This window comes from Bos mutus, chromosome 27 (assembly GCF_027580195.1).
Source record: "Bos mutus isolate GX-2022 chromosome 27, NWIPB_WYAK_1.1, whole genome shotgun sequence".
Lineage (NCBI taxonomy): Eukaryota > Metazoa > Chordata > Mammalia > Artiodactyla > Bovidae > Bos > Bos mutus.
The window spans coordinates 42,889,867-42,917,458 of record NC_091643.1 but is presented as its reverse complement, the minus strand read 5'-3'; the positions used below and the strand labels follow the sequence as shown (position 1 = coordinate 42,917,458).

Genomic DNA, 27,592 nt, shown 5'->3' with positions numbered 1-27,592 from the left:
TGGCTGATGGATTTATTCCAGTACTGATCTTGTCTTTTGTCATAACAGCCAGAGATTTGGGGACAGAGGCACTAACAAGGCATTCTTTCTCGTGATCCCCAGTCAGATGCTTTCTTATGGTACCATTTTGAAGAGGGGTGGTGGGTGTTTAAGCCAGCCCACAGACCAGATGGCGTGGCCTGGCAGACCTTTTATTCCACGTGTGGTGCAGAAAGCAGAACTAATTTTAGCTAGGCTTGTTTTTTAATATTTTTAAAGTAACCTTGCTTTTCTAATTAGCCCTTTTACCATCCACTGGCTCACTAATGTCTGTGTAATCGTCTTATACGATTGACTCACAAGGTACGACCATCTAAACATTATCCTAATTATTAAATTCTCCCCTGGAATGTTTCATTTCTGTTTTAATTATGACATTGTCAAAACAAAGAACTCTGCAAACGTAGATGCTTCTGCGAGCGGCTATTAAATATGGATCATTACAGGATTAAATTATCATCTCGCTGTCCTCAAGCAATTTTATTTACAAAGTAGAAGCTGTCTGACTTTTTCTCCCATGACTCGTTTTCATTAGTGGAATAACTGTATTCGAATGTGAGGTCTGTACACCAGTAGCCACTCACGTGCTCTAATAGGGGTGGAAATACTGTGGCCGCAGTTGAAACATATTATTTCGGGACAGCAAGCGTCTCTGACTTGGGCTTTGACAGCAACCCAAGAATACGCCGGGCCGTGGCCGTGCGTTCACCCCGGGAACGTGGGAAGGGACAGTGGCTGCATGTCAGAGGAGAGGGAGGCTGTATTTACCTGGTTTTGTCTCCTGTTGCTTAGTAACCATCACTTTTGTGGGTTCCTGGATGGAGCGCACTGTAATTTCGTCGGGCTACCTGTAGAGCATGGAGCTCTCACAAATACGTACATGAGTTTCAAACTCTGTTCTCCTGTGGGACCCCTGAGTCAGGCACATGGAACGTCAACCGTGGAGGATCCCTACTTTTTTAAAAAAAGAAACACCTTAAACAATTTCCTAGGCTACTAGTGGTTCATGTAGTACAGCTTTAGAGGTTTTTGTCCTAAAAGTTGCACATCTTCATACGTGCACGTGGCTGCCTTTCATCTGCAGTCGCGGGAAACGAGATGACGCTGTCAGCTGAGTCCTACTCAGAGCAGCAGTGAATCTATCCCTCTGTTTCTGAGACTACACGCCACCTTTGTGTGTTTTGCCCGTCAGAAAACATTAATTGCAGTAACTTAAAAATGCTTATAAAGATGTGTAATTGAACGCAAAACAAACGAAAAAAAGGAATACGTTGGCCTGGAGGCCATAAATCTCTTCCTGGAGATGTTTCACAGCTACTCCATGTAGAGCCGTCGTTCCTTCCCCAGGAAGTGTTCCGCCCTAAGAACAATGCCTGCACTCCAGTGGGGCCCCGTCAGTTACCATCCCCGTAAAACAAGCTTCTGAGTGGCTGAAGCCTCGCCGGAGGCCATGGGCCCCGCGAGTGCAGACTGCTCTCTCTGCGTCTGGGTCAGTTTTAAAGTCTCCTTTCCTTTCCTTCCAGATCCGGAAGAAGCCATTTACGACGACGTGCCAAGAGAAAATTCAGACTCTGAGCCAGGTTTGGTTTCGTCTGGAACTGAGTTTAACGGGTTGCAGTTTAGATGGAAGCGGGCAGGCGAAGCCCCTAGGCGCACAGCCCCTGCGCGTCTGTGGTCACATTTTGTAAGGTTTCAGTGTCTTGTTGATACCGTGGGGTAGAACGCTGTGTGTGCACACCTGTGCGCGTGTTCACACCCGACCCTGGAGGTTGGATGACTATCTCGATTACCTAAAAGAAGCAGGAGGAGTTAAAGATGTGAAAATACAAATGGAAAGATAAGGCGTGGAGGCCGGGAGGTAACAGGTGACACACAGGAGGTCATGGAAGAAGGGATTACTAAGAATTTTCCGGGATTACAGATGTAAGCTCCCAGATTATACAAATACAGAGCCAAAGCAGGGTCACGTGTGAATGCACACAGAGGCGCCTACAGCTGAGCCGGCTGAGCACAGCCCCACCATGACCCACCTAACAGCAGCCGGAGAGGAGCCGCCGCCACCCGGGAGGAGCCGCAGTTCGGGAAGAACAGCATACTTCCTGACAGGCAGATAATGTTCCCAAACTGCTAAAGAAAATGCAGTGTTCTGACCCAGATTTCCACATCCGGCCAAAGTATTGTCCTTTTAGAGAGACACAGGCAGCATCAGACACAGGTTGGGGAGCTGGACCGCCTGTAGAGCCCGGAGGAACGGTCCGTGTTGCATTTCATGGGAAAGGGGTGCTGAACCCACAGAAGGCAGCAGAGAGCTGTGATGGGTGAGTGGACCGCCTCTGACCCTCGGAGGTTGTTAGCTCAGACTTAGAGCCCCTACACTCAGAAAGCCTGATGCCGAACGACCCAGATGAAAGGTCAGGCCTTCATGCCCAGCAAGCAAGCTGAAGCCCACCCTAGCCCTGGAGGTGTGTCTCCAGAGTTCAGGTGTCTTCCAACATTGGCTGGTTCAGTGTCATTTCCCAGGGGACCAGGTGAATGACAGAAATCATATGCTTAGAAGGCAGTTGGTGCCATACAGTGGCCTTCTGGTGTTAAAAACTCCTGACAGAACCTTCCCAGCCTCATGGAGGACATATTCTTAAAATTGACAGCAAACTTCATATTTAAAAGCATGGACTCATTTATTCATCCCAAAAGTGTTCTGGAGGCGACCAGGTCCCCGGAGCTGCTACAGCCTCAGCTAACAGAGGCTGCCTCCCAAGACCCAGCAGGACGGGAGACCCTCTAGCCTCTTTATAAACAAACCTACTGGATCTTTAGAGTAAGTGTGCTCCTGGGTAGTATTTAAGTACCTGCTACAAGCAACATGGGGACTAAAGGCTAGTTTCTGTAAAGCCAGGTTTGAACTGCATTTTGGGATAATTGATCCTCCCTGGTAGGGCTCTCCCGGCACAAACAGGATGATCTGGGGTCTCAAAAACCAAACGCTAACGGCAGGTGGGCCAGTAGTGCCCCTGCTGGAGATGTCGGCCGTTCTGTTAGGCCAGGTGCCCCTGTGCGGGCAGCGCCTTTGTCGTGATCTGGAGGCGTGAACAGACATGCTCATCACTAATTTTGAAATGACTGATATGATAAAGACGTTTAAATGCAGTAACAGTTTATGGGCTTCCCCAGTTGTTCAGCGGTAAAGAATCTGCCTGCAAAGCAGGAGACCCAGGTTCGATCCCTGGTTCAGAAAGAGTCCCTTAGAGGAGGGCATGGCTACCAACTCCATTATTCTTGCCTGGAGAATCCCATGGATAGAGGATCCTGGTGGGCTACAGTCGATGGGATTGCAGAATCAGACACGACTGAAGTGACTGAGCATGCATGCATGCATGCAACAGGTTATAGGTTTTATGGGCTAATTTTAGCACAAAAGAATTTACAGTTTGTAATATGCTTTACTTTCGTTCATATTTGATTATCTTTATCATCTATCGGTGATCTGTCAGTCTGTGTAATCTCTTTATATTCCACGTATCTATCCAAAGAATATCTTTCCTTCATCAAAAGTTCTCTACGGGCAAGAAATCATTTGGTATAATCGTGGTGGCTTCTCATAGACCAGTGGTCCTCTGGATGTGGATGGGGCTGGGGGTTTGTCAGAGTTTTGTTGCCCCCACCCATCACTGCCAGGGGTCTCCCCCCGAGGCCCCTCCACTGCTCCTCCAAGCTCTTCCCGGGTGTCTCCTCCCCAGCTCTCAGTGACGCTCTCACACGACAGACATGCACAGAGTAGCCAGGAGTTCTGCATTTTAATTGAGTTCTGCAATTTAATTCTTCATCTGGTGTTTTTGCACTCAGATGAAATGATTTATGACGACGTGGAGAATGGAGATGAAGGCGGCCACAGCTCTTTGGAGTATGGGTGGAGCTCCAGCGAGTTCGAGAGCTACGAGGAGCAGAGCGACTCGGAGAGCAGGAGCGGGGTCCCCCGCTCCTTCCTGCGTGGCGACCACAGGAAGCAGGCAGGTGTCCCGGCTATGTGCTGGGGGACAGCGTGCTCACACGGGCGTGTGGCCAGGACCAGAAGGGGTTGCCTCGTTCACATAGTCTTTACATGATTGTTTTCTAAGATGTTGATGTGTAGTTTGAAGAAAGCATCTGATGTTAGCAAAAGAGAAGAGGCCCTTTATCTCATACAGTACAGTCCTGGCAGGATGAGAGAATGAAATTTACATAAATGGAATCCCTCAACAGGCCCCGAACGAGCTCCCTGTCCTGAGCATTCAGGAAGTAAGGAGGCATTCCCTGGCTATCTGTGCTGTGTACACACAGCGCTGCTAGTGCGCAGCCGGCTGCATGGAGAGCCTGGCCGGTGGACACGGCGCAGCTCACTGTCCTTTACAGAATGTCGTGGTCCTCGGCGTTCTGAGCACAAACAGGAAGAGGTAAAAATAGAAGGTGTTACAGAGGATGTTACAGGACAAAGGCCCCACCCCGCTGGGCACTCTCCTCCCTCAGCGGGACAGTCCTGAGACCAGGGTCCGGGTTGAAGGAGTGGATTCCGGGCTGACGCCAGGGCCAGCGGGTGTAAGTGGGGACCGGAGCGCTGCTCACTGAGGGGCCTGGTGGCTGGTGGTGACTGGCCGCCCCCACTGCTCGTGTCGGCGTTTGGGCTGTTGGTGAAAGAGGGATTTGTACAGCCGTCCACGGTCACGTCCAAGGGGGCTCTGTGTTCTGTGTGAGGTTGACATGCAGGCCTCACGTGGACAGAGGCTGCGGCCAGTGCCTTACAACGCAATCAGTAAATCACCATGAGTCACGGCAGCCTGAGCCCCTGTAACCAATCTGGTGGGCTCCTTGCGTGGCCTCCATGTATGTGTGGCTTATAGGTCATTCTGGGCACTGGGGTTCACATGTTCTGTAATCTCATCCTGAAACTTAAGAAGGCTCTACCAACTGCTGGTGGTCAACCCAACTACCTGATACTTATGTATGTATGTATTTTTTGGCCACATGGCTTGCAGGATCTTTAGTTCCCCTGACCAGGGATCAAGCCCTTGCCCCCTGCATTAGAAGTATGCTGTCTTAACTGCTGGACTGCCAGGGAAGTCCCCCAACTATTCAACATTACTAACAAGCTTTTGCAGGAACCTGGCTCTCGCCTGTCACCAGAGTCATTACAGCGGAGACTTAGCCAGGAAGTGAAGTTACAGCTATAGTTTCAATCGCAGCTGGTGACTAAGGTGACACTTGGCTTGTTCTCGCTGAGCCCAGCGTTCCAGATTTAAATGGAGGTTTTCAGTATGGTGCTGGGGCCTGATTTCAGCAGGATGGCACACCCAGTGGGGGCCTTGGAGAGCGGTTAAGAAACTCCTAACTAAATTTCATCTTCAGTGGGCCGGGGGGTTAGTGCAAACCGGCTTGGTCCAGCAATGGCCCGTGAGCTGTGAGCATGATTTCTGGGCAGAGACTCTGCCCTCCTGGCTGTCCGGGCGAACCCGTGCTCCCAGACGCACCACAGTAACATGCCGGAGGGGGTCGGGCGGCCTCGAGCGCAGAGCCCTCACGGGGGCCAGCAGGCAGCGTCCTGGGACAGGACAGGCAATGCTGTAACAAGTCCCTAGTTCCCTAGTTCAAAGAGTCATGTTTCAAAAACTGTCAAAGAAGACTGATCTCCCAGACGGTCTTAGATTGGATCAGAAATTGCCCAGATGTCCTTGTCTGGGGAACATGGGCCACACTCTCTAAGGCGCAGGCCTTGGGTTGCACGTTGGAGACGTCTGTCATGATGCGAGGACAGAGTTTTGAGACCTCACCCCGCCCCGGGAGCTGCAGAGGAAGTCACGTCAGTCTGGAGACTTAAAAGTTGACGTGGCTGTTACCAAACCATGCCCCTCTCAGTGCTGAACTCAAGTTTCTTCTGCTTTGGTGCTGACATACAGGAATAATTTTATATGTATTTCTACATTTTGGGTCACTTTAAATCCACTAAAATGTAGACGCATGCTGGTGCCCAGATTTTTCTGTGCGTTTACTTGCTCTGGTTCAGCACAGAGGAGTCTCCATCCTGGCTCACCTGGAGTCTGCCCTCTGCTGACATGTTTTACTCACTCGTGTGTTTATTTCCCGAAAGCCGGAGGGCTAGGACGGGGGGCCCGGGGCAGGAGGACGTTGGTGCGTGAACGTCACCCACCAGATGCGGCTCAAGTCCTCTCAATGTAAGACTGCCTGAAAGCGCCGGGAAGAGCGTGTTGTGAAAAGCTTGTGTCTCTTTGTGCTGTAGCTCTCCCATGACCTAACCCGCTTAAAGGAGCACTATGAGAGAAAGATGAGAGAGTTGATGGCAAACACGGTGGGCGCGGTAGAGATTCAGCAGCTAAAGCACAAACATGAACTGAAGGTGTGTGGTTCCCGCTGGAAATGCTTCTGCAGAAGCAGACTGTTGTTTAATGAGCAAGCTCACATCTGAGCTGCGGCGGTTCTCAGGGTGCGGTCCAGGGAACCCCAGGGCCATCCAGGCAGTGGAGGGTTCCTGTCATTTCCGGGACCTCCTTTGCCTCTGTCCTGCCTGGCTTGTGCCACACCTGCTGGGACGCGGGATCCTCCGACTCCACGCCAGACTCGAGGCAGGTTCCCCCATGTGCAAACCAATGCACTTTTTTTGTTGTTTTGGAAAACATAGTAATTTATCATCAAATGTTACTAGCTAAGATAAAGTTAAATAGTTTTGTTGTTTATAAAATTAATATTTAAAAAATATTCAACATTTTTTCTCAATTTCAACTCCTTAGACAATAAATACAGACAAATGCACCAGGTGAGCCGAAGCCCTTGGGGCTGCTTGGTGACTTTGTAAGCGTGAAGGGCTCCTGAGACCGCAGAGCTGAGAACTGCCGGCTTGAATGTCGTGGCGTCTGCTGTCTGAGATGGTTTTTAAAAGAGCACTGTCAAGTAACTTCACTTCAGCTGGATTTGCCATCCTTCTGATGTCTGTCGTTTGTTCAGGTGTTGAAGGGCACTTGCCTGAGGCAGGTGTTCATTCAGAAACATCCCTGTAAATGCCACCGCTGTGCTCCACAACTTTCAACTCAGGAGCAAAGCCCCCGGAATCATAGCATCTCATTCGGCTCGGCATCAGGCTGGTCCCTGGGCAGGAAACAGGTGGCAGCCCCGGGGATAGTCGGAGGCTGTTGGGGGTTTCCGGGCAGCGCAGGGCAATGTGTGAGGGAGACTGGCTCAGCAAAGAGATGGACACACTCAGGAAAGGACAGTGGGAAGTGCCGTGAGCGGCAGAGTGGGGCAACTTGTCCTATGCAGGGGAGCGGGGCCCGGCGTGTGGCTGGTGGCCGTGGGGCCCCAGTCAGCTGTTCCCTCCCCACGGACCCCGGCATCTGTGTGGCTTCACTCGGAGGGAGTGTGGATGGAGCCGGGCTGTAGGCCGTGTCTGGCAGGAGGAGGGAGGATCCAGGGAGACTGTGGGGAAGGAGCTAAGGGGAGGCGCCTGGCAGCTGAGCAGTCGGGTGCACCTGCAGGGTGTGGGCACTGTGGAGAAGGGGGTGGCCGGATGCTGTCCACGGTGGTCTCCGGACGTGGCCAAGTTTGGTTAAAGGGGTGCAGGAGCGGAGGCAGAAGTGGCTTGGCCGTGTTTGACCTGGCGAAGGTGGGTGGTGGTGGGGTACAGGACATTGGGGTTGGGGTTGGCCAGACAGCGTGACCTGGGCTTGGTTTCCGTCGAGTTGGCTGGGAGGCCAGGTGCGCATCAGGGAGGCCGGCTAAGGCGCAGGGACAGAGGGGAATTGTAGAGTCACTTTGGGCTGCAGTTACGTGTGTCCAGGGCCAGACTGGCGGCCCCACGAGTGGGTAACCTGCAGGGGCATGGCTCTTGCATCTGGGATGCACACTTGGGCTGAATTGCTGGGTCAGCCGAGCCTCAGCCCCCAAGAGCCCCTTGGCCGGCGGCACTTTGGACAAATGCACAACCAGGCGGTGGCCCTGGAGGCCTGGCACTGGGAGGCCCTGGCCACAGCCACAGGGGGTGAGCTGGCAGGTGTTGAACAGCCGCCGCCCCCCGGGGAGGATCACAGGAGGACGGGTAGGGAGGCACCGTAGACAGACTAAAGGGGTTTGTGTCGTAAGAGGCCATCTGGATTTTCTCTAAACAATCAATCACTTGGTGCCGGATGGCCAGTACCATCAAGGTTAGCTTCTAAAGGGCAAGAAAAGTGGATAAAACGCAAGGCACATGGCTGGGCGCTTTGGACACTGGTGGCCAGTCTAAGTACTGTGCCGGGACCTGCCCCCGGGAACCAGAGTGGGCATGCTCCCCTGTGGTGGGAGGTGGGCTCTGCCGGTCCTTCCTGTGGGCTGGCCGTCTCTCTGTCCACATCCTGGCAGGTATTCCCGCAGGCATAGTGGGTCCTGGGAGTGGTCAGTATAAAGCCTGTGAGCCACTGGGCCGGCCGGGGGTGGTCTCCAGCTGGCGGCTCCCCTGTATCCTGCGATCTGCCCTTTAACCTCGGGCAAACCCCCTGACGTCCGTGCCCTCTGTTTCTCCACACCCAGGCTTCTCCAAGGCTCTTGGCAAGTGTTTGTAATAAAAACGAAGGTCAACTTTTAAACACAGAAGGACACATTTTAAAAACTATGCTAAGAAAGGGCTCTTTTTTAAAGTCTCTTTTTCCTTTTTTTTTTTTTAACCAGTGAAACCAAAACAGCCCCAAACTACCTCCCCATCCCCCCCACACAACAGCCAAGAAAGCTCTCCCAGATCAAAAAGCCAATTTCAGATGTTTCAAGACCAGACTACTTGACAGTATTCTTTTAAAATGGATTAAGAGCAACAAGGAGTTTTCACCGAGCCGCCCCCCTCACCCAGACCCCCTTCCCTGCAGATGCAGAAACTGGTGCGGGCCGCGAGAGAGGGCACCAAGGATGGGCTGGAGAAGACAAAGGCCGCCGTGAAGCGGGGACGCTCCTTCATCAGGACCAAATCCTTCATCTCTGCGGGTGCGTTTCCTTACTGGGTCCCCTCCGGGTGGGCACGGGGTGGGGGAACTCTCTCCCCGCAGCAGAAAGTGGGGGCATTCTCCCAGATGGTAGATTTCGCCACCTCCCAACTGGCTCCTCCCAGCAGTCGGGTGATGGGGGTCCCTCACTCTCGCTCCCGGAGTCCCTGGGTTCTCAGCATGGTCATTCATCACAGAACATGATCACAGGGATTCGTTCACTGTGCTGGGACCCCTGGGCGTGTTTCCTGCCCCTTCCAGACTGCGGCGGAGCAGAGAGGCTTGGATCAGGATCCTGTGTGCTGTTTTTTTTAAAGCTCCTCACAGTTTTCTGAATTAGATAATCTCAATATTACCTGAAAATTCCCATGCTTTTCTGGTTTCTAGCCATTCTGTGGATTCTTTAGCTTACTTAGCTGCATCTAAGTTCTTAGAAATTAGTTTTGGTCTAAAATTTTTGATCTGGGGGGAGTTGTGCTTTTTCAGAGTTCTAATGAGAAAGGCAGAAAGTCAGGAGGTTACTGAGTCTCCCTTCGTTTTTGTCTGTGGAGTGTTGGTTCTGAGTAACTCAGAACTGCCTTTATTTGCTTCTGATTTTGGTTATGTTATAGATTCAGAAACTGAAATATGTGTTTCTACTCTGCCTTCTAGGTGTTCAAATGACACCTCTGCCTTTTTGAAGTTAGATTTCAAGTACCAAAAACTTCAAATATCAACAAACTCTGTGTTCCCCTTGTAGGAGGGGCTATTTTCTGGGTTTGTTAAAGCTTCACTTGACTCATCGCTGGGTGGGAAGGCCGCTTGGGGCTGAGGTGTCTGCCAAGGGCGCCCCTCTGACGGCAGCTTTACTGCCTTGCAGTGTTATAAACGCCCCATTTCAACATCAGACTAGCACGCTCTGTCTTCCTTTAAGACCACAGATCCTGTCTTGAAGAGGAGCAGAACGTGTTCATCGACGTGGACTGCAAGCACCCCGAAGCCATCCTCACCCCGATGCCGGAAGGCTTGTCTCAGCAGCAGGTAGGGCGTGGGGCGGGGCTGGCACGGCAGGGCTGCGCTGACCTCTCCGTCCGCCTGGCCTCTGGCCTCGCTGTCCTTAAATACGTTAGGTATCCCCGCTGTGTGATTGTGAGCACGCGTGGAAGATCTGCTTCTTTGTGAGCCTCACTTATGCTCGTTCATGTTGACGGCCAAGAGACCAGGTGTGAGTGTGTGAAGCGTCTATGCAATGGTGGTTAGAATACAGATTTCCAGTAACTCATGAACTTAGCCAAATGTAAACGAATTCTTAATCTCTGAATATCGGTAGCAGAGGGGAAAAAACTCAGTGGTTTCCATTTGACTATGTTTGGGTGAAAGGGGAGGAAGGCATGGGGGGCGAGGGCATACCCGAGAGCCAGGGGCCTTCGGGAGAAGGGTTGCTGGTCCTGGGGGGATGTAATTTGAGTCTTCCCACGTGGGCTGCATGTTGCAGTTCATGGACGCTGAGAGAGATGACCGACAACGTAGGTAGATGACAAAGCTGGACAGATGTAAGTGGACAGGTAGGTGATGGTCGATATAGATGCACGCATCGTACACATGACACGCACGCTTGCGTGTGGCGTGCAGACCATGAAAACCCTCCGCGGTCAGTTCAGAGTCCGACAGGAAAGATGGCGAGCTGCCGCGAGGAGACCGTCAGCGACCGTCAGGGTGAGGGCGGGGCCGAGGCGAGCGGGCTTTCGCTCGGGAGGCCGTGCGTGAGTGCGTGGGGAGGCCGTGCGTGAGTGCATGAGGAGGCCGTGCGTGAGGAGGCTGTGTGCAGGAAGGCGCGTAGGGAAGGCATTCGTGAGGAGGGCTTGCGTGAAAAGGGGAGGGCTGGGAGGCCGTGCGTGAGGAAGGCAGCCCCGGGACAACGCCCCGTCAGCCGTGCATGGATCTTGGGAAGCCTGAAGTCTGGGGACAGGCCCCGGGCGTGCTGTCCACATGCCAGGGTTGACTGAGGGGTGTCCTAACCTGCGGGGGCCCTGCAATCGGGGCAGATTTGGGGTTTTATCTTTATTTTCCAGTTGTTTTGATACCAATTCCAGGCCCTTTGACCTGATACATCAGAGTCATCTCAGCACTTAAGCAGAGTATTTAACACCTGGGTTCAGTTCAGTTCACTCAGTCATGTCTGACTCTGTGACCCTGTGAACCACAGCACGCCAGGCTTCCCTGTCCACCAACTCCTGGACCACCCAAACCCATGTCCATTGAGTCGGTGATGCCATCCAACCATCTCATCCTCTGTCGCCCCCTTCCCCTCCTGCCCTCAATCTTTCCCAGCATCAGGGTCTTTTCAAATGAGTCAGCTCTTCACATCAGGTGGCCAAAGTATTGGAGTTTCAGCTTCAACATCAGTCCTTCCAATGAACACCCAGGACTGATCTCCTTTAGGATGGCCTGGTTGGATCTCCTTGCAGTCCAAGGGACTCTCAAGAGTCTTCTCCAGCACCACAGTTCAAAAGCATCAATTCTTCGGCACTCAGCTTTCTTTATAGTCCAACTCTCACATCCATACATGACCACTGGAAAAACCATAGCCTTGACTAGACGGACCTTTGTTGACAAAATAACGTCTCTGCTTTTGAATATGCTGTCTAGGTTGGTTATAACTTTCCTTCCAAGAAGTAAGTGTCTTTTAATTTCATGGCTGCAGTCACCATCTGCTGTGTTAGATCCCCCCAAATTCCAGATATTCTGACTCCAGACTTGAGACATTGTCTGGAACTCTGAATCTGACCCTCTATAGTTTGGGGGGAGGATCCAGAGCGAGGGGTCTGTGGGCTCATAGACACATCTGTGTGTACTTTGAAGCATCCGCCCTTTAAACATGTCACTTTGTTCCTCAGGTGTCCCTCAGGGTTGATTTTTGCCTCCATCTCGTGAAGGAGCAGCCCCTCCTGTGAGGAAAGGAGTCACGCTGACGCAGCCAGGGGCGGCTCCTGCCACCAGGTGGCGCCGCGGTTCCTGGGACGAGCCTCCCACTGCGCCGCTGGGGGCGGGGAAGAGCAACCTTGCTGTGCTTTTTACCCTCTATTTCCCGTTTACTGGCAAAACCAACTTTCCAAACTGGGTGTCAGCTGGACAGAAGTGCCAAGTGTCGTCCTGGTCTCCAGCAGGCACCTTGGGGCCAGAAGCTTGTGCTTGCGTGCCCTCGGGTCGTGGGAACAAACCCCAAAGTGATGTCACTACTTCAAGTGCAGGCCTCAGATCTGAGGGAGTGGGGGCTGCTCCTGAAACGACCTTGGTGATTCACTCCTTGTGCTTCTAGCCTTGGAGGCTTTGAATGGCCTCAGAACAAAACAGATCTATACTTCCACCTTCCAAGGGCTTTTAAAAAAAACTTTGGAATAATGATTTTAGATAAGTGTTGCTAATACCATTTTTGGGGGGAAGACTGGAAAGTTTTTTTTTTCTGAACTTAATATGTACACGAAGTATACATTAACCCCGTGTAGCTCCATGCTCGGCATGCAGAACACACACAGTCAGTTTATTCTTGTTGTATGAGTGAATGAAATTGTTATTAATGCCATGATTTTGCTGTGTTGCTCCAGTTGTGGTTTATAATCTGTTGTTTTTAAAAAACAACAGAATTGTAGTGATGGGAAAGTATGTCTTATGCCATCATGGTAGATTGTTAACATAATATATTTTAAGGCCTTGGGAGGTTTCACTTACGTACTGTTTTGAACACAGAGAAACTTCATCAATAAGCCTCAACAGAAGTTAAATCTGTTTGCTGTGTTTTCCGAGGCAGTTTTTAACCATTGTGTTTTCAAACTCCCAACAGGTCGTAAGAAGGTACATTCTGGGCTCGATCGTTGACAGCGAGAAAAACTATGTGGATGCTCTTAAGAGGATATTGGAGGTACCCAAATATCACGCTGTTTTGTCTTTTATGAATTATAAAATACTCAAATTTGCAAAGTTCTTAAAAGACTCTGAGAGTTGTGTCTATGCATTGACATTCAAGAGTCATGCGGTTTATTTGGACACACATGTAATTATAAGGGCGAGCTTCTCTGTGTTCCTTGTTGAACCTGAGAAAAGCCTGGGCCGTGCTTGTTGGTCTCTGCCTCAGCAATATGAGAAGCCGCTGTGGGAGATGGAGCCCAAGGTGCTGAGCGAGAGGAAGCTGAGGACCGTCTTCTTCCGGGTCAAGGAGGTGCTGCAGTGCCACTGCCTGCTCCAGATCGCGCTGGCTGGCCGCGTGGCTGAGTGGGACTCAGTGGAGATGATCGGAGATGTCTTCGTGGCCTCGGTAACGGGGCTGGTGCACTCGGAGGGTCTGCAGGGCTCCCTTGGGCTCCAGGGCCCCCTCCCTTCTTCCTCGGGTGGGTCTCCTGTTGGTGCAAGCCCGGCTGACCCTGGCTGACCCTGGACGGACACCGCGGACCTCCTGTTGAAGCCGGTCTGCGGTCAGGAGGCTCTGTGCACCTACCTGTGTGCACCTGGGGAAGGATGTGGAGACATCCAGAGGCTCAGGTGCCCCGATCTGTCTCAGACCACACAGTGGCATCTCCATGGGACGGTCAGGTCAGGAACCCAGGACATCCGCACACTGAGGCGCCCGACCTTCTGTCCACAGAGTGCCGGTCAGCAGCAGTTTAAAGGAGGATGTCTGTACTTGTCATCATTATATGACTGTAGTCAGGAACTTTCTTAACTGACAGCCAAACTGCCATGGCTTTGAGCTAGGAAGCACTGAAGTGCCCTGGGGTCAGCAGAGTAAGAACCACAGGCTCCTGACAAGTCTGCTTAAAGAAAAAGAAAAATCACACTTAGTCATAATGAAGTTTAGTCCCTGAAAAGAGCACAGTGACGGAGAGGTTGTTGTTCGTGCAGGTTTCGGTCTTTCATCCTAAGCTTGGCAGGGAGGCAGTGAACCCTCCATTATTTTCATTTCTCGATTTTCTCTTGTATTACAGTTTTCTAAATCCATGGTGCTGGATGCTTATAGTGAATATGTGAATAATTTCAGCACAGCTGTGGCAATCCTTAAGAAAACATGTGCTACAAAACCTGCTTTCCTTGAATTTTTAAAGGTAAACACTTGAAAATTTTTTGTGTTTTTTAACATCCTTTTGGCCACCTGATGCAAAGAGCTGATTCACTGGAAAAGACCCTGATGCTGGGAAAGATTGAGGGCAGGAGGAGAAGGGGACGACAGAGGATGAGATGGTTGGATCGCATCACCGACTCGATGGACATGGGTTTGGGTGGACTCCGGGAGTTGGTGACGGACAGGGAGGCCTGGTGTGCTGCGGTTCATGGGGTCGCAAAAAGTCGGAAACCACTGAGTGATTGGACTGAACTGAACTGATAACAGGTTCGATGCCTAGTACTTTGTAGTGAGATTTTACCAAATTTCCCCTCTAAACGTATAATGTTATTTATTGTAATGATTTTAGCACCAATGGGGCCCTCGGTATTGGATCAGTACCAGAAATAAAGATGAATTTTTAGTGGTAAAGTAGCTTCTTGAAAACCAACTTTGTTTGGACATCCTTAGAAGGATGTAGCCAGATGGGTCTAGGCAGAGAGTGGAGACCAGACCCCAGACCCAGGGGCTGGCTGCCTGCTGCTGGTGACCTCAGGGTCAGGCTCTGGGATCTGGTTGGAGGGCCCCTTGGTCTCCAGGGCAGGCAGGGAGCAGATCCTCTGAAGATGAGCCCCACAGTGCTGGAGGGGCTCCGGGGTCTGCCCCTCCTCTGACCCCGGGGTGCACCCCACCCTGCTGGGAGTGGCTGCGGGAAGCCATGGAGGTCCCTGGTGGGCGCTGCGGGTGGTGTGCGCTCCTCCCCGGGGCTGCGTCTTGCGGGCGGGTGGGTAGGGGGGCGGCGTGGTCTGAGCCGGGGTGACGGGCCTTGTCCCCGCAGCAGTGTCAGGAGTCCAGCCCTGACCGCGTCACACTGCACAGCCTGATGACGAAGCCCATCCAGAGGTTCCCGCAGTTCATCCTGCTGCTCCAGGTGAGGCTCCCGCTGCCCCTCTGGGTCCTCGTGTGCATGGCAGGCTCCCAGCCCCGGTCCATCCTCCCGGGTGGCTTATGTCAGGGCGGGCCTGGGGCGGGGCTGTGGGACGGGGTAGGGAGGGCAGTCTGCGAGGTCGCCAAGGTGACAGCGCCCGGCTCGTAGATGGCCCTCTCCGAACCTGACTCAGAGTCTGGAGCTGGGCACCTAGGTGCAGGAGGTGACCGCACTGTGCCCCCACAGGGCCCTCCCTGTGCCCCCCAGGCAGACGGCACTCAAAGCCCAGTACTAGGACACACACCTGGGAAGGAGATCCCGAGCGTCTGTGGGTCCCCTTGCCACGCTCTCGCTGAGACCTGCAGCCTGACCGTTACCAGGGCAGAAGTTTCTGAGGTCCCGGCGAGCCGGCCATGGGGTCCTTCCCTGGAAACGCAATCTTGTTTCCCTTCCCACCCCCGATTAATGAGTCAATTTTGTGTTTGCAAAAGGAGCTTCGAATGTTCAGCCAAAGCATGATTCACTGAGTTGGTTGTCCTTTCCCAGGGCTTATTTTATTCCCCAGAAGCAGCAGTGCCAGAACCCTCCTCCCCCCAGCCCATGCTGGAGCCGCGCGATGAGGGGGCGGGTGTGCCTGGTGACCATCTGCCCCCCACCCGGCCTCACGTGTCAGCTTCCCCCTGCCTTGTGTTTCCTGAAGGACATGCTGAAGAACACACCCCGGGGACACCCCGACCGGCTGCCCCTCCAGATGGCGCTGACGGAGCTCGAGACGCTAGCGGAGAAGCTGAACGAGAGGAAGAGAGATGCAGACCAGCGCTGTGAAATCAAACAGATAGCAAAAGCCATCAACGAGCGGTACCTAAACAAGGTGGACGCTTTTCCTCTCTGTAGGCTGTTTCCGCTTGTGCTAATGAGCTGTGGCTCTCTGAGCCACTTATTATTAATCCCCTGGGACCTTGGTGGCGAGTCTCTCTGGGCCCAGAGCTGCTGACCAAGGTCCAAGGAGAGCCTCTAGGTCACAGACCCTGGAAAGTGCACACAAGGCCCATGTGGTCCGAGCACTTTTCCTGGAAAGCGGCTCCTAGGCTGACCAGGTCCTCAGATGGACCCAGGGCCCAGGGAGGGTTAAGAGTCACTCTTCTAGCTGAATTTTACTTTCAAAATGCAGCGTTCCCTCTTAGTCCTGCTTGAAGCATGGACGTTCACAGACGCATAGGCAGTCACACGTGGTCTTACCTGTCCCGTCCATGCAGGACCAAGCTACATATGTCATGAAGAAGGGACGCAGAACAGCTTCGTGTTTACAAGGTCGTGTTCCTGCCACGATAATCCGGTTTCACGTAGGCTGTGCCATTTTTATTTGAAGCTCTTGTTCACAGGAAGCAGTTACTGGATACGAGCCGTGTTGAAGAATTATGTATAATAGTCTCTGTTGCTAAAAGTCACCTTTGTTTCTGTCAGCAGGGGTCCTTTCCTACCGGATACTGACACCTAATAATTTCACTGAAAGCACTTTATGATCATACATTTTAAGCTCAGGTTTTCTCTGAGTCTCCAAAGGGTTCGTATAGGAATTTTTATAAGCAGAAAGTAGCATTCACAGATGTTCTCAGGAGGGTTCGTGTTGTTTAAAGTCCTGCTTCCCCATGGTACCAGAATGTGTGGGAACCCAGGGCAGCCGGCGTGCTCTGAGGGCGGTGTCACTGATGGATGGGTCAGTGACATGCAGCTTCATCCCCGTGAGGTTGGCTAGCCGGGGTGGGTGTCTGGCCCAGGGATTCCTGGTTTCCTGCCAGGCTAAAGCGCTAAAATAAGTCTGCCTCTGGCATGAGTTAAGTCATTTTACCAGTGAATATTAAGCACCTTTCCTTTGGAAACCAAGAGTGTCTTATTTGGCTCAGACAAGTAAAACATGGCCAACCACGAGCAGTCAGGATGTTACGTCACTACGATATCCTTTGGGAGAAATAAAAGCAGAGAATAAAGACTCCCACAGACTTTCCAGGTCGAGACGGTGTCTTGAGTAAAGGAAAGGTGGGGGTGACCGTCCCTGAAGACGAGTGTGTATTCTGAGGAGTCATTGGAAGAGAAGGGTTGCAGTGAATGACACGGGAAAATAAGTGAGCCTTCTGTGGCTGAGTCAGCATATCTTAGCTGGAGAAACTGCTCGAGGAAGGAAGTTAGATTCCTGCCACTGTTTAGATTCATTTTAAAAAATTGCAAGGCTTCTCTGGTGGTCCAGTGGTTGAGATTCCGCCTTCTAATGTGGGTGGAGTGGGTTCAATCCCTGGTCAGGGAGAGAAGATCCCACATGCCGCACGGTACAGCCAAACGTTAAATAAATCAGTTAAAAAAGAGAATAGCATGGTTTTAAGGGAAAAGAAAAATGTTTTTTAAAAGAGCCACTTTCTGAGCTCTGTGCTATACATGCACAAAGTGTGGTTGGAAACAGGGTTTCTCTGTAAAGAAAAGAGGATCTATAAAACTTGGACACTATTTGCTCATGTCTCTCATGAGGCTTCTTTCTCATCTTTTCTCTTTTCCTTGATGGACTGTGAATACCTAGCTCCTAAGCAGCGGCAGTCGCTACCTCATCCGCTCTGACGACGTGATAGAGACCGTCTACAACGACCGGGGGGAGATCATGAAAACCAAGGAGCGCCGGCTCTTCATGCTGAACGACGTGCTCATGTGCGCCACGGTCAGCACCCGGTGAGTGGACGGCCGGGGTCAGCCCGTGCGAGCTCTGTGGGCACGGGTGGAGCGGGTGGCGTGTCCCCTTCCCACAGACACTGTGTACAGAGCTCACCTGGTGAGCATGTCGAGGGGGTCTCCGTGGCGTCTCCCGGGAAGAGAAGCCTGGAGACATGTCCCCGTGGTTTTTGCTGAAAACAGGGCTCCCAGTTCTCGCAGCGCCTCCCACGACGGCGGCGCGGTGACGTCGGGCCAGAGGTACCTACTAAAGTGGAGTGTCCCGCTTGGGCAGGCGGAGGTGGTCGAGTACGGTGGCGGCGAGGGTGCGGCAGAGGGCGGCCGCTGTCCCACGGGCCCAGCGCCCGAGAGCCTGCTGGCAGCCAGCACCAAGCCCCGTGAGTGACGCTTCCAGGGCTGAGGCGGGAGGTGTGGGTGGCGCGGTTCTTACGGAGGACGTGGGGGGAGCGTGGACACATGCCAGTTGGCGGCTCTTCTCTGAGTGGTCCCCTTTCGGGGTTGAGAGTGGGGGCCTGCCCTTGGGATGTCATCATATCCTGAACTGTGCCCCCCACCAGAAGCCAGGATAGGGCCCTGCTCTCTGCAGAGGGCATGTCGTGTGGCTGCAGAGAGTCCCAGCGGGCGTGGGCTGGGCTGTGGGCTCAGGTCTCTGCCCCGTGTCTTTCCGTCTCCATGGGGGTCATGCCTGCCTGTGCCCCTCACAGAGGACTCCGGGAAGGGCCTGGCACTGGGTGGTGCTCAGCAGTCCTGCACACGGTGACTGTTAGGAAAGGGTCTGCGGACCCTAGAATTTGAACTTGGTGTCATAGTGGTAGTCATTACTTTCATCTTCTGCTTTTTTTTTTTTTTTTTTTAGTCTAAGTTAAAACCCGGCTAAATTGTACTCACTGGCCTCAGCCCCTGAATTGTGGAGTACTTAAAGTACAGTGAAGGGGGACGTCCCATCAATTGTTTTGAAAGGTGTAGCTTTTCCGAGTGAGCATGCACGTTCACTTGGGCCTAGGGGGACAGGAAACAGTGCCTGCTGGGTCCCCACTGATGTGGGGCCTGCTCACTGCTTGCTCCTCTTCTTCGCCTGATGCTAAGAGTCACGCGTCTGGTGACCTCCTTGAGGAGCGAGCTCCGTGAGCATGTGCTCCTAGACTCCTGAATTGCTGATGAAAACTCATGGTGCTGTTTAAACAGTGTGTGTACCGTCTCAAGTAATAGCCAGAATACCAGACTTTATCACAGGTTTTCCTAAAGAGGGACCAGCTGAGGAGTAGGGGGGAGCGAGGGAAAAATAGTCTCCAAATTGACTCGATTACTAACATTTTCACTTAATAAAGAGCAACATGAAGATGTGAAAGTTCTTAAAAATTTAGTTAAATGACTTGGAAGGATAGCAGATCCTATTACGTCTTGTTTTTGTGAACAAAAATAACGTTTCCGTGCCTATTACCATGGAAGCAAGCCCAAGATGTGTTTGTGATCACGATCACCTCATTGTGTTAGATCTCCAGGGATGCCTTCGATCCATGAAATAGATGGTGTTTTCCTGGGAACACTGCGTTCTCTTGTTCATCTTCTAATTTATGGTTCACATTGAGCCAGCTTAGAATAGGAGTCAAGTCAGCAGGTTAAAAAGCAAAACGCAGGATGACTTGATTTTTTAAGTATTACAAGCAAAAACCCAGGCTAGGTTCACTGCTGCACTTGAGCCCTCGATGATACCAGGAACTTCCCACCTGCCCCAGCAAATCAGGCACGCAGTTCTCACTGTCCATCAGGAGACGGTGCGTCACTTTGCAGACAACACCTTTGCTTTCATTCTGAATTTAGGGTTGTCCAGCTGCTCAGCTCTGGCCTTACAACGGCAGTCCTGCCAAGTCTTTAATAGGACCAAGACCACTGAGTGGCCCCCAGATAGACCCTGGGACCGAGAAGTTGCCATGGAGATGGGCCCCTAGATCCATCCCCATCCAATGGGCCTCTTCCTCTTACGGTTTCAATTACACACATGGTTGGACGCTGGAGAACAAAGCCTAAGGTCGGAAAAGGAAAACACCTTTTCGTTGCTGATAAGGTAGTAAAATACTTCCTCTTGGAACAGAGGCGAGCAGGGTGACCCTGACTGCTGATGCTGAGGGAATGCCGGCCTCTCGGGGAGAAAGGTTAACCCTCGTGTCCTCAGCGGGCCTGTGTGACGCGTGGGTGGTGATGGCGGGCCTCTGACTGCAGGAGAAAGGTTAACCCTCGTGTCCTCAGTGGGCTTGTGTGACGCGTGGGTGGTGACGGCGGGCCTCTTGACTTCAGGAGAAAGGTTAACCCATGTGTCCTCAGCGGGTCCGAGTCACGCGTGGGTGGTGGCGGCGGGCCCCTGACTGCAGGAGAAAGGTTAACCCGCGTGTCCTCAGCAGGCTTGTGTGACACGTGGGTGGTGGTAGAGGGCCCCTGACTGCAGGAGAAAGGTTAACCCCCATGTCCTCAGCGGGTCTGAGTCACGTGTGGGTGGTGGCGGCGGGCCCCTGACTGCAGGAGAAAGGTTAACCCGCGTGTCCTCAGCAGGCCCGTGTCACGCGCCGGTGGTGACGGCAGGCCTCTGTCTGCGGTTTCCGGGTGGGGAGACTCCAGGTGGGGGGGCAGGCATGGTCTCGACCCAGGTGTCCCAGGGATGGGAGACAGAGCCGCCACCCGTTTAATAGTCTTGGTTCTGTGTTAGATGTGCTACTTTTTTAAGCATTTATTAATTTTTAAGATTATGGTACTCTCACACAGCACAGTTCACCCATTTTAAGTGCACGGTGAACAGACGATGAGGGGGTCAGGGTGTGCCGGGTACCGAGCCTGGAGTGGGGGTCCATGTTGACTTGGGGTCCTCTGCACACAGATGCAGTCAGCACTGTGGGCCCGGATATTCACCTGGGATTAGTGTGGGAACCTCTGTGGTTTCCCCAACTGTGGAGTGGGTCTAATTTTTAGCTCTGAGCTATGAAAGGTGAGTGGGGGAGTAAATGGTCTTTAAAAGGCCCTCTCGGTTAGAACTAAAGTCTGCTGATTCTGTAAGTGTGGGCAGACGGAACTCAGCTCCGGGACAGAGCGTGATGCTGCCCGGTGCTCACGAGACGCTGAAGATGGTCTAGGTGTTCGCCCCACGGCAGCAGCGATGAGGGATCTGCCAGGTGAACCTGGAGAGAGGGCGGGTCCTGCGGGGCGGGCAGTGAGCTGCCCCTGTGGGCGGGGTCCGGCCCTCGACCCCAGCGCCAGGCTGAGTGCTAGGGTCCTTCCGGTGGGTCTGGGCAGCTGGGAGCCTCCCGTCCGCGAGCCGCTCGCTGGCCGGCCTGCCTCGGTCGTGCCGGAGTTTTCACAGAACAGCTGCAGCGCCCTCGCTGATGTCTCTCCTGATGCTCCCGCGCTTCTCATCCCAAGTTATTTTGAGAAGCTGAGTTAGAAACCCTGCTCCCCGATGTTCACGTGACTGTTGTGCTGTTTGAATGACTCTTTTCTGAAGTTGAGCGCTGCAGGCTGGGCTGCTGTCGAGTGGTGGGGACAGCGTAGGCCTCCCTGCCTGGCAACCACAGCTGTGGGAGGAGGGCCCTGCAGAGCCGGGATGGAAGGCGCTTCCGCCCCGCGCCCTGCCTGTCCTCGGGGGGTGCCACGTGAGGCCTCAAGCTTTCTGCTAGGTGTGGAGCCTTGCAAGCCAGAAGCTCTCGGTTGGTTTAAGTTCAGGAACTTATTTTGCAAAATTCTGTGCCCACCATGTCTTAGTTTTACTCTGCTCCATGCTATCGCAGGAGGCGGGTTTATAAGGAAATAAATTTCCCTTATGGCAAAAATAAGGTGACATTGGATTTTTCATCTAGGATTCTCGTAACCTCAGTTCGTTTCCACAAGTGGCCCCTAGACCACCCTCAATTTGCAAGAAATTGTGCCAGGTGGGCACCGTGGCAGGTGTTGAGGGGCTGGTCCACAACATGGGTGCTTGGGGGGCCTTTGGGGCAGGGGGTGAGCTGTCAGGCCCTCAGAGACGTGTACACATGAGGGGGAAGGCGTTGCCACCCGGCCGCTGGCCCATCCTGAGGACAGGTTCCTGAAACCTTTCAGCAGGCGGGGGCAGTTGTGTAAATTCTGATGCATGTCATTTTGGGAAAATCACTCCCATTGATTTCTATGTAGTTACTTAATGCTCACGATTGGCAGTGAAAACCAGAGGCATGGCTGGGCCTCTGTCCCAAGGGGAGATACTCTTGGGCTCGGGTGCGGCCGTGGCTGTGGGCAGAGGGGCTCTGCGGGATACCGGCAGCCACGTGCGGTGCCCCTGTCCGGGAGCGGGCACAGACCATGGAGACCTGCGGTGGATTGGGGTGATGTGCACGTCAGGAGCCGTGGGCGCCCCCACCATCCCTGCTGGCGTCTGTCTGCGACTTCCTTGTTGCCCGGTTCCCCCCACCTGGAGAGCCCTGGTCCTGGAGGCCCCTGGCACCCGGTGTGTGCTGGGAGCCTGGGGTGATGTAGGACCCTCGGGCACAGAGCTGCCGTCGGCCATGTCCGCTGGGCCCCGGCCCACGCTCCTGGGGGTTTCTGGGCACAGTCACTGCGTCCTTGGCCACAGGGACTCCACTTGGCTTTCCAACCCTGAGATTTCAAGCCTGTTGCAGTTTCCATGGAGACAGGCCTGGTGAGAAGCTGTTGGTTTCCCAGGAGCCCTGAGGTCTGGGTGGGGCCACGCTGGTCAGTGTTGCTGCATCCACGTGATTTCCTGCTTTGTGAGGATGCTCTTGTGGTTCTGACCCGTCACCATCCAGCACCAGGTACAGGGAACTTTATGCTGTTAGAGCTTTTCTGGAAAGTCTCAGATTACTTCAAAATGAAAGGTCAGAAACAGAAAGCATCTCCTTACATAGAAACATTCACCTTTAAAAAATTCTGGGTGAGCCTGACTCTGTTCTCGAGTCTCCTTCCTCGAGCCTTGGCAGGAACATGCTGAGATTTGTGCACTTTAATTTTTTAGTATCATTTGGCTGCGCCGAGTCTTAGCTGCCTCGTTGCAGCCTGTGGGATCTAGTTCCCTGACCAGGGGTGGGACCAGGGCCCCTGCCTCCAGAGCCGCTGGAGCACCAGGGCGTCCTCAGCCTGCGCCTTTTGTCGCCTGTGTTGCAGACCGAGTCTACGTGGGGCCGGGGCAGCTGTATCAAGACCTGCAAAACTTGCTGCATGACCTCAGCGTCATCGGTCACATCACTCAGCTGGTTGGAAACCTCAAAGGAAACTATCAGGTGACAGCCGAACCTTGGGTTCAAATTCTGTTTTAGTCTCTAAACCATCGTCAGCATGGCTGCCACCACCCACAAGGGAGGACTGGAGTTACTCCAAGCTTTGATCTGACTGTCGGTGTCTCCTGTTTCTGAGGAGCTGAAGCCTTCCAGTGTAACCATCTTCGCCTTGAGGCTGACTCGAGCCTCAGTTCTCTTAGAAACGTCCTGGCACCATGTGACCCTCCTCCCAAGGGGCCTTTTTCCTGACGTGAGAAGTGTCACTGGTCTCCCTGGGTCTTTCACTTCACGGCATCGCTTTTTTCCTCTCCCTCGGTTTGGTGCTGTCTTACTAACACTTTTGTGCGCTTGTGCGTCTCCTCCTAGAACCTGAACCCGTTGGTGGCCCAGGACTGGATGTCTGGCTTACAGAGGCTGATTCTGAAGAAGGAAGAAGAGATCCGTGCGGCCGACTGCTGTCGCGTGCAGTTGCAGCTCCCGGGGAAGCAGGACAAGTTAGTGGGCCTCAGCGGGCAGCCTGCAAGCTCGGGCCTCTGTCCCAACCTGCTCGTCTTCGCGGTTCAGGGACCGTATCCTACAGGCAGGCCCCGGGACTGGATTTCACGTGTTGGAGCCCACTTGCGGAGTGAACGGCCTTCCCTTCTCCCTGCAGGTCCGGCCGGCCGACTTTCTTCACCGCCGTGTTCAACACCTTCACTCCCGCCATCAAGGAGTCCTGGATCAACAGCCTGCAGATGGCCAAGCTCGCCCTGGGTAAGACGGGTTGAGGTCAGCTGATGAAACGAGGGGTGGCATGCGTTCCTCTTATGATGGGTGCACGCCCGGGAGGGTAAGCCCGCGGCTGGGAAGGAAGCTTGAGAAGGGGTTTGTCCGGTCACCCGCAAGAACGTCCTCACCTCTGTCCGTTCTCTCCGGCGGCTGCAGAGGAGGAGAACCACCTGGGCTGGTTTTGCGTGGAGGACGACGGGAACCAGATCAGGAAGGAGAGACACCCACTCCTCCTGGGACACATGCCCGTGACAGTGGCCAAGCAGCAGGAGTTCAAGGTGGGGCCTGGGCAGCCTTGGGTGTGGCCTCTGGTCTGGCGTGTGTAGAGATCCTGCAGAATTGGGGTGCTTCAGGCCAGAGCCTGCTCGTTTCGGCCGCTGCCCTGCCCTCCTCCCAGGCCCCTCGCACGGCAGCTGGGCTCCCACGTGGGTCATAGTTGGGGCCCTCTGCCGGCCTGGGGTGTGGGGCCCACTCTTTACTGAAGCAAACCCATCTCCAGGTGGCCTTGTACTGGTGTGCCTGTGCTGTGCACTCAGGCACTATGACCAGTGACTGCTGTGAGCTCTGAGACACGTGGTTGTATCTTTCTTTAAGAGACATGTTACTATTTCCCATGTGGTCTCTGGCCGACACTCAGACCTGGAGCTTCCTCGGTTTACGGGGACTCCTGCAGTGGTAGAGCCCGCTCCCTAGGAGAGGCATGGGCCTGTCGATGTGGCCTCCCCCGTGGGGATGCAGCCCCCGGGCACACTGAGGTGTTTGCTTCTAAAAACGAAATCTCTACAACTCATACATCCATCTTTTCCTCTCTTAGTCTTTGTCATTTCCGTGGCTTATGTCAGACACTGTTATCTGTTAAAAGACTTGCCTTCCAGCCTCCTCTGTGTCCCATTTTAAATTTGAGTCTTTGATTGTATTCCCCTTTAGATTGAATGTGCTGTTTATAATCCTGAGCCGTACCTGAATAACGAGAATCAGTCAGACTCATTTTCCGTGGCTCACGGTTTCCTGTGGGTAAGACGCCTTTGTTTGTTTTTAATTCAGGTTTGTGAAGAATCCATATCCACAATTAATGAGATGAAAAAATGGCAGGGCCGTCCCGTAGATTGCTGTTACTGGTCAGTGCGCGATAAACATGGAAGTCCCGGATGAGAAAAGGACAATCCTAGAGTGAAATGTTTCTCTTTTTTCTTTTTCCAGTAAAACTTCTCCAGATTAATTTCAGTCCAAAGACAACTAACTTAAATAATAGAAGTATTTAAGTGTTTTTTTCCTTTCAACTGGGGCAGTTCTCACCCCTTTTCTCCTCTTTTTATATCCTTGTTTTCTTAGGTAAGGCCTGGTTTAAGATTGATTCTAGTCTGTATTTCCAGACTTTGAATTACATATCGATGGGCCTCTACCGTGGTGCTAGGTGTTCAGGTTTTAAAGGATGTAAATGTGACTTTTACAAGAGCAAAACTTCTCTCGTTGCTTAAGTAAAGGAAAAGGTTAACTAACAACACAGAGGGTGGCAGAGGGAGCATACGTGGAAGGTCATTCAACACTGTTGGGAGCTGGTTCCACTCCAGAGCTGGGTCTCGTTGTGGCCTTGGGGGGTCCGCTGTGCAGGTACCGTGGGAGCCCCCCCCTGCTCACTTCTGCCCCCGACCCCCAGATTGGCAGCTGTACCAGTCAGATGGGCCAGATCGCCATCGTCTCCTTCCACAACTCCAGCCCCAAGGTCATCGAGTGCTTCAACGTGGAGTCCCGCGTGCTGTGCATGGTGTACGTGCCCGCCGAGGACAGGCCCCGCGAGCCCGAGGGCGGCGGCCGGGTGTTGGGCGTGCCCGCCGTCTGCCTGGGGACGGAGGAGGGCAGGTGAGCGCCTCCCCCTGCCCTGGGCCTTGCCACTGCCCCTCCCTGGCGGCTCTGCTGGGGTCTGTGCAGTGAGGGTGGAGCAGGCTGGGACTCGGACTCTGAAGGAGCCCGTGTGTGGGACGTTCCCGGGGAACCCCAGGGAGCGGCAGCACCTGACAGGGAGAGTTCTAGTTCCTGCTGCCCTTTGCCACGGACGCGCTTGCTGCTGATTCATGTTTCTAAGTGCACATCACTCTTAGACTTCAGGATGAAACAGTTGTGCTCTGTGTTAACCTCACACTGAGCATCGTTCAGAGTTTAAAGGGAAGTTGCGTTGACTTTCCTAGTGTGAAGTACCTAGATCTGTAGGAAGAACTAGGCTTAAAAAAGAACCCAGAACTTGTCTTTTAAAAGAGAAGAGAGAGAGCAGAGGGTCAGCAGCCTTTTCACTGCAACCAGGTGTTTGCAGAAGGAGCGGGAGGTGGGGAAGGGCAGGCTGGGGTGGACAGGGTTCTCCTGCTTGGTGGTCGCGCCCTTCCATGTGAGCAAGCGCCCACCGGGTGATGCATCTCTCAGCATCTCCATCTACAAGAGCAGCCAGGGCTGCAAGAAGGTGCGGCTGCAGCACTTCTTCACCCCGGAGAAGTCCACGGTCATGAGCCTGGCCTGCACAGCCCAGAGCCTATACGCCGGCCTGGTCAACGGCGCCGTGGCCGTCTACGCCAGAGCGGATGGTGAGTGTCCTGGGGCGCGCCTGCGCAGAGGATAGTGAGTGTCCCGGGGCGCGCCTGCGCAGAGGATGGTGAGTGTCCCGGGGTGCGCCTGCGCAGAGGTGTCACTGCTGCATCTGGGGTAGGGGTGGTTCACTCCGGGCCAAACGGCAGTCCCATCAGTACCTGCCACCCCGCATCCCGAGGCTCCCGTGACTCAGTCGGTCCTGAAGGGAGGACGTAGACAGAAGCCGGCCGCCCGGCACAGCGCTCGCTGTTGGGTTAGGGTCAGGGTTAGGCCGCCCAGCACAGCGCCCGCTGTTGGGTTAGGGTCAGGGTTAGGCCGCCCGGCACAGCGCCCGCTGTTGGGTTAGGGTCAGGCCGCCCGGCACAGCGCCTGCTGTTGGGTTAGGGTCAGGGTTAGGCCGCCCGGCACAGCGCCAGCTGTTGCACACACTTCACTGCGTCCCAGAGCAGAAGCCCGCGGCCCGGGTAGGGGTGGGTTAAGGCCCGCGCTGAACTCCTGCAGAGGATGAGCGGTGCAGCAGGATCCGGGGCCCCTCAGTGAGGTTTCACTCTGCAGAGGACCCATTGTTTCGCTCCTGCTTGGTGTGATTTCGTGTTTAAATACACATGTATTTAGAATCACATTAGTGCTTATCATGGGATTCTCTCTGCTTTTCTTCTCTGCAACCTTTGTTCAGCATTACTCAAGTTGTTTTTTCTGCTGCTCCAGTAGAGTTTAAATTTCATGGGAACTATCGACTATTTGAAAGTTTGAAATGACTATGATATATCTGGTCTCCAATTTGATTTGGGGTGTCTGTGTCCATTTCTTCTAGTGTTACGAATTTATTCAGGCTTTATTTTTGTTTATTGGGTGAACTTAAACCTACCCCCCTCACCCCGCCCCCACAAAGTTTACTGAGATATGACTGACATATAACACTGTGTAAGTTTTAGGTACCGGAGAAGGCAATGGCACCCCACTCCAGTACTCTTGCCTGGAAAATCCCATGGATGGAGGAGCCTGGTAGGCTGCAGTCCATGAGGTCGCTGAGAGTCAGACATGACTGAGCGACTTCACTTTCACTTTTCACTTTCATGCATTAGAGAAGGAAATGGCAACCCCACTCCAGTGTTCTTGCCTGGAGAATCCCGGGGACGGGGGAGCCTGGTGGGCTGCTGTCCATGGGGTCACACAGAGTCAGAAATGACTGAAGTGACTTAGCAGCAGCAACAGCAAGTGTGAGATACACCGTGTCTCGACTTGATACACG

General features: G+C 53.4%; 1 protein-coding gene across 2 annotated transcripts in view; it reads left to right on the top strand.

Annotated features, from left to right (window-relative positions):
* The window catches only part of ARHGEF10 (Rho guanine nucleotide exchange factor 10), a 61,995-nt gene that overhangs the window by 20,301 nt on the left and 14,102 nt on the right, over nt 1–27,592 (top strand). Inside the window, exons 7-25 of one of the 2 annotated variants that reach the window (XM_070364348.1) lie at nt 1,563–1,619; nt 3,883–4,046; nt 6,308–6,424; nt 8,916–9,030; nt 9,943–10,049; nt 12,850–12,927; nt 13,141–13,320; nt 13,988–14,104; nt 14,939–15,031; nt 15,729–15,899; nt 17,598–17,743; nt 17,927–18,120; nt 22,883–22,998; nt 23,362–23,489; nt 23,648–23,748; nt 23,920–24,041; nt 24,691–24,777; nt 25,421–25,623; nt 26,179–26,336. In XM_070364348.1, the coding sequence (XP_070220449.1) occupies nt 1,563–1,619; nt 3,883–4,046; nt 6,308–6,424; nt 8,916–9,030; nt 9,943–10,049; nt 12,850–12,927; nt 13,141–13,320; nt 13,988–14,104; nt 14,939–15,031; nt 15,729–15,899; nt 17,598–17,743; nt 17,927–18,120; nt 22,883–22,998; nt 23,362–23,489; nt 23,648–23,748; nt 23,920–24,041; nt 24,691–24,777; nt 25,421–25,623; nt 26,179–26,336 (2,454 nt within the window). The remainder of the gene's footprint in view (nt 1–1,562; nt 1,620–3,882; nt 4,047–6,307; nt 6,425–8,915; nt 9,031–9,942; nt 10,050–12,849; nt 12,928–13,140; nt 13,321–13,987; nt 14,105–14,938; nt 15,032–15,728; nt 15,900–17,597; nt 17,744–17,926; nt 18,121–22,882; nt 22,999–23,361; nt 23,490–23,647; nt 23,749–23,919; nt 24,042–24,690; nt 24,778–25,420; nt 25,624–26,178; nt 26,337–27,592) is intronic. The other variant, XM_070364347.1, reaches the window with a different exon arrangement.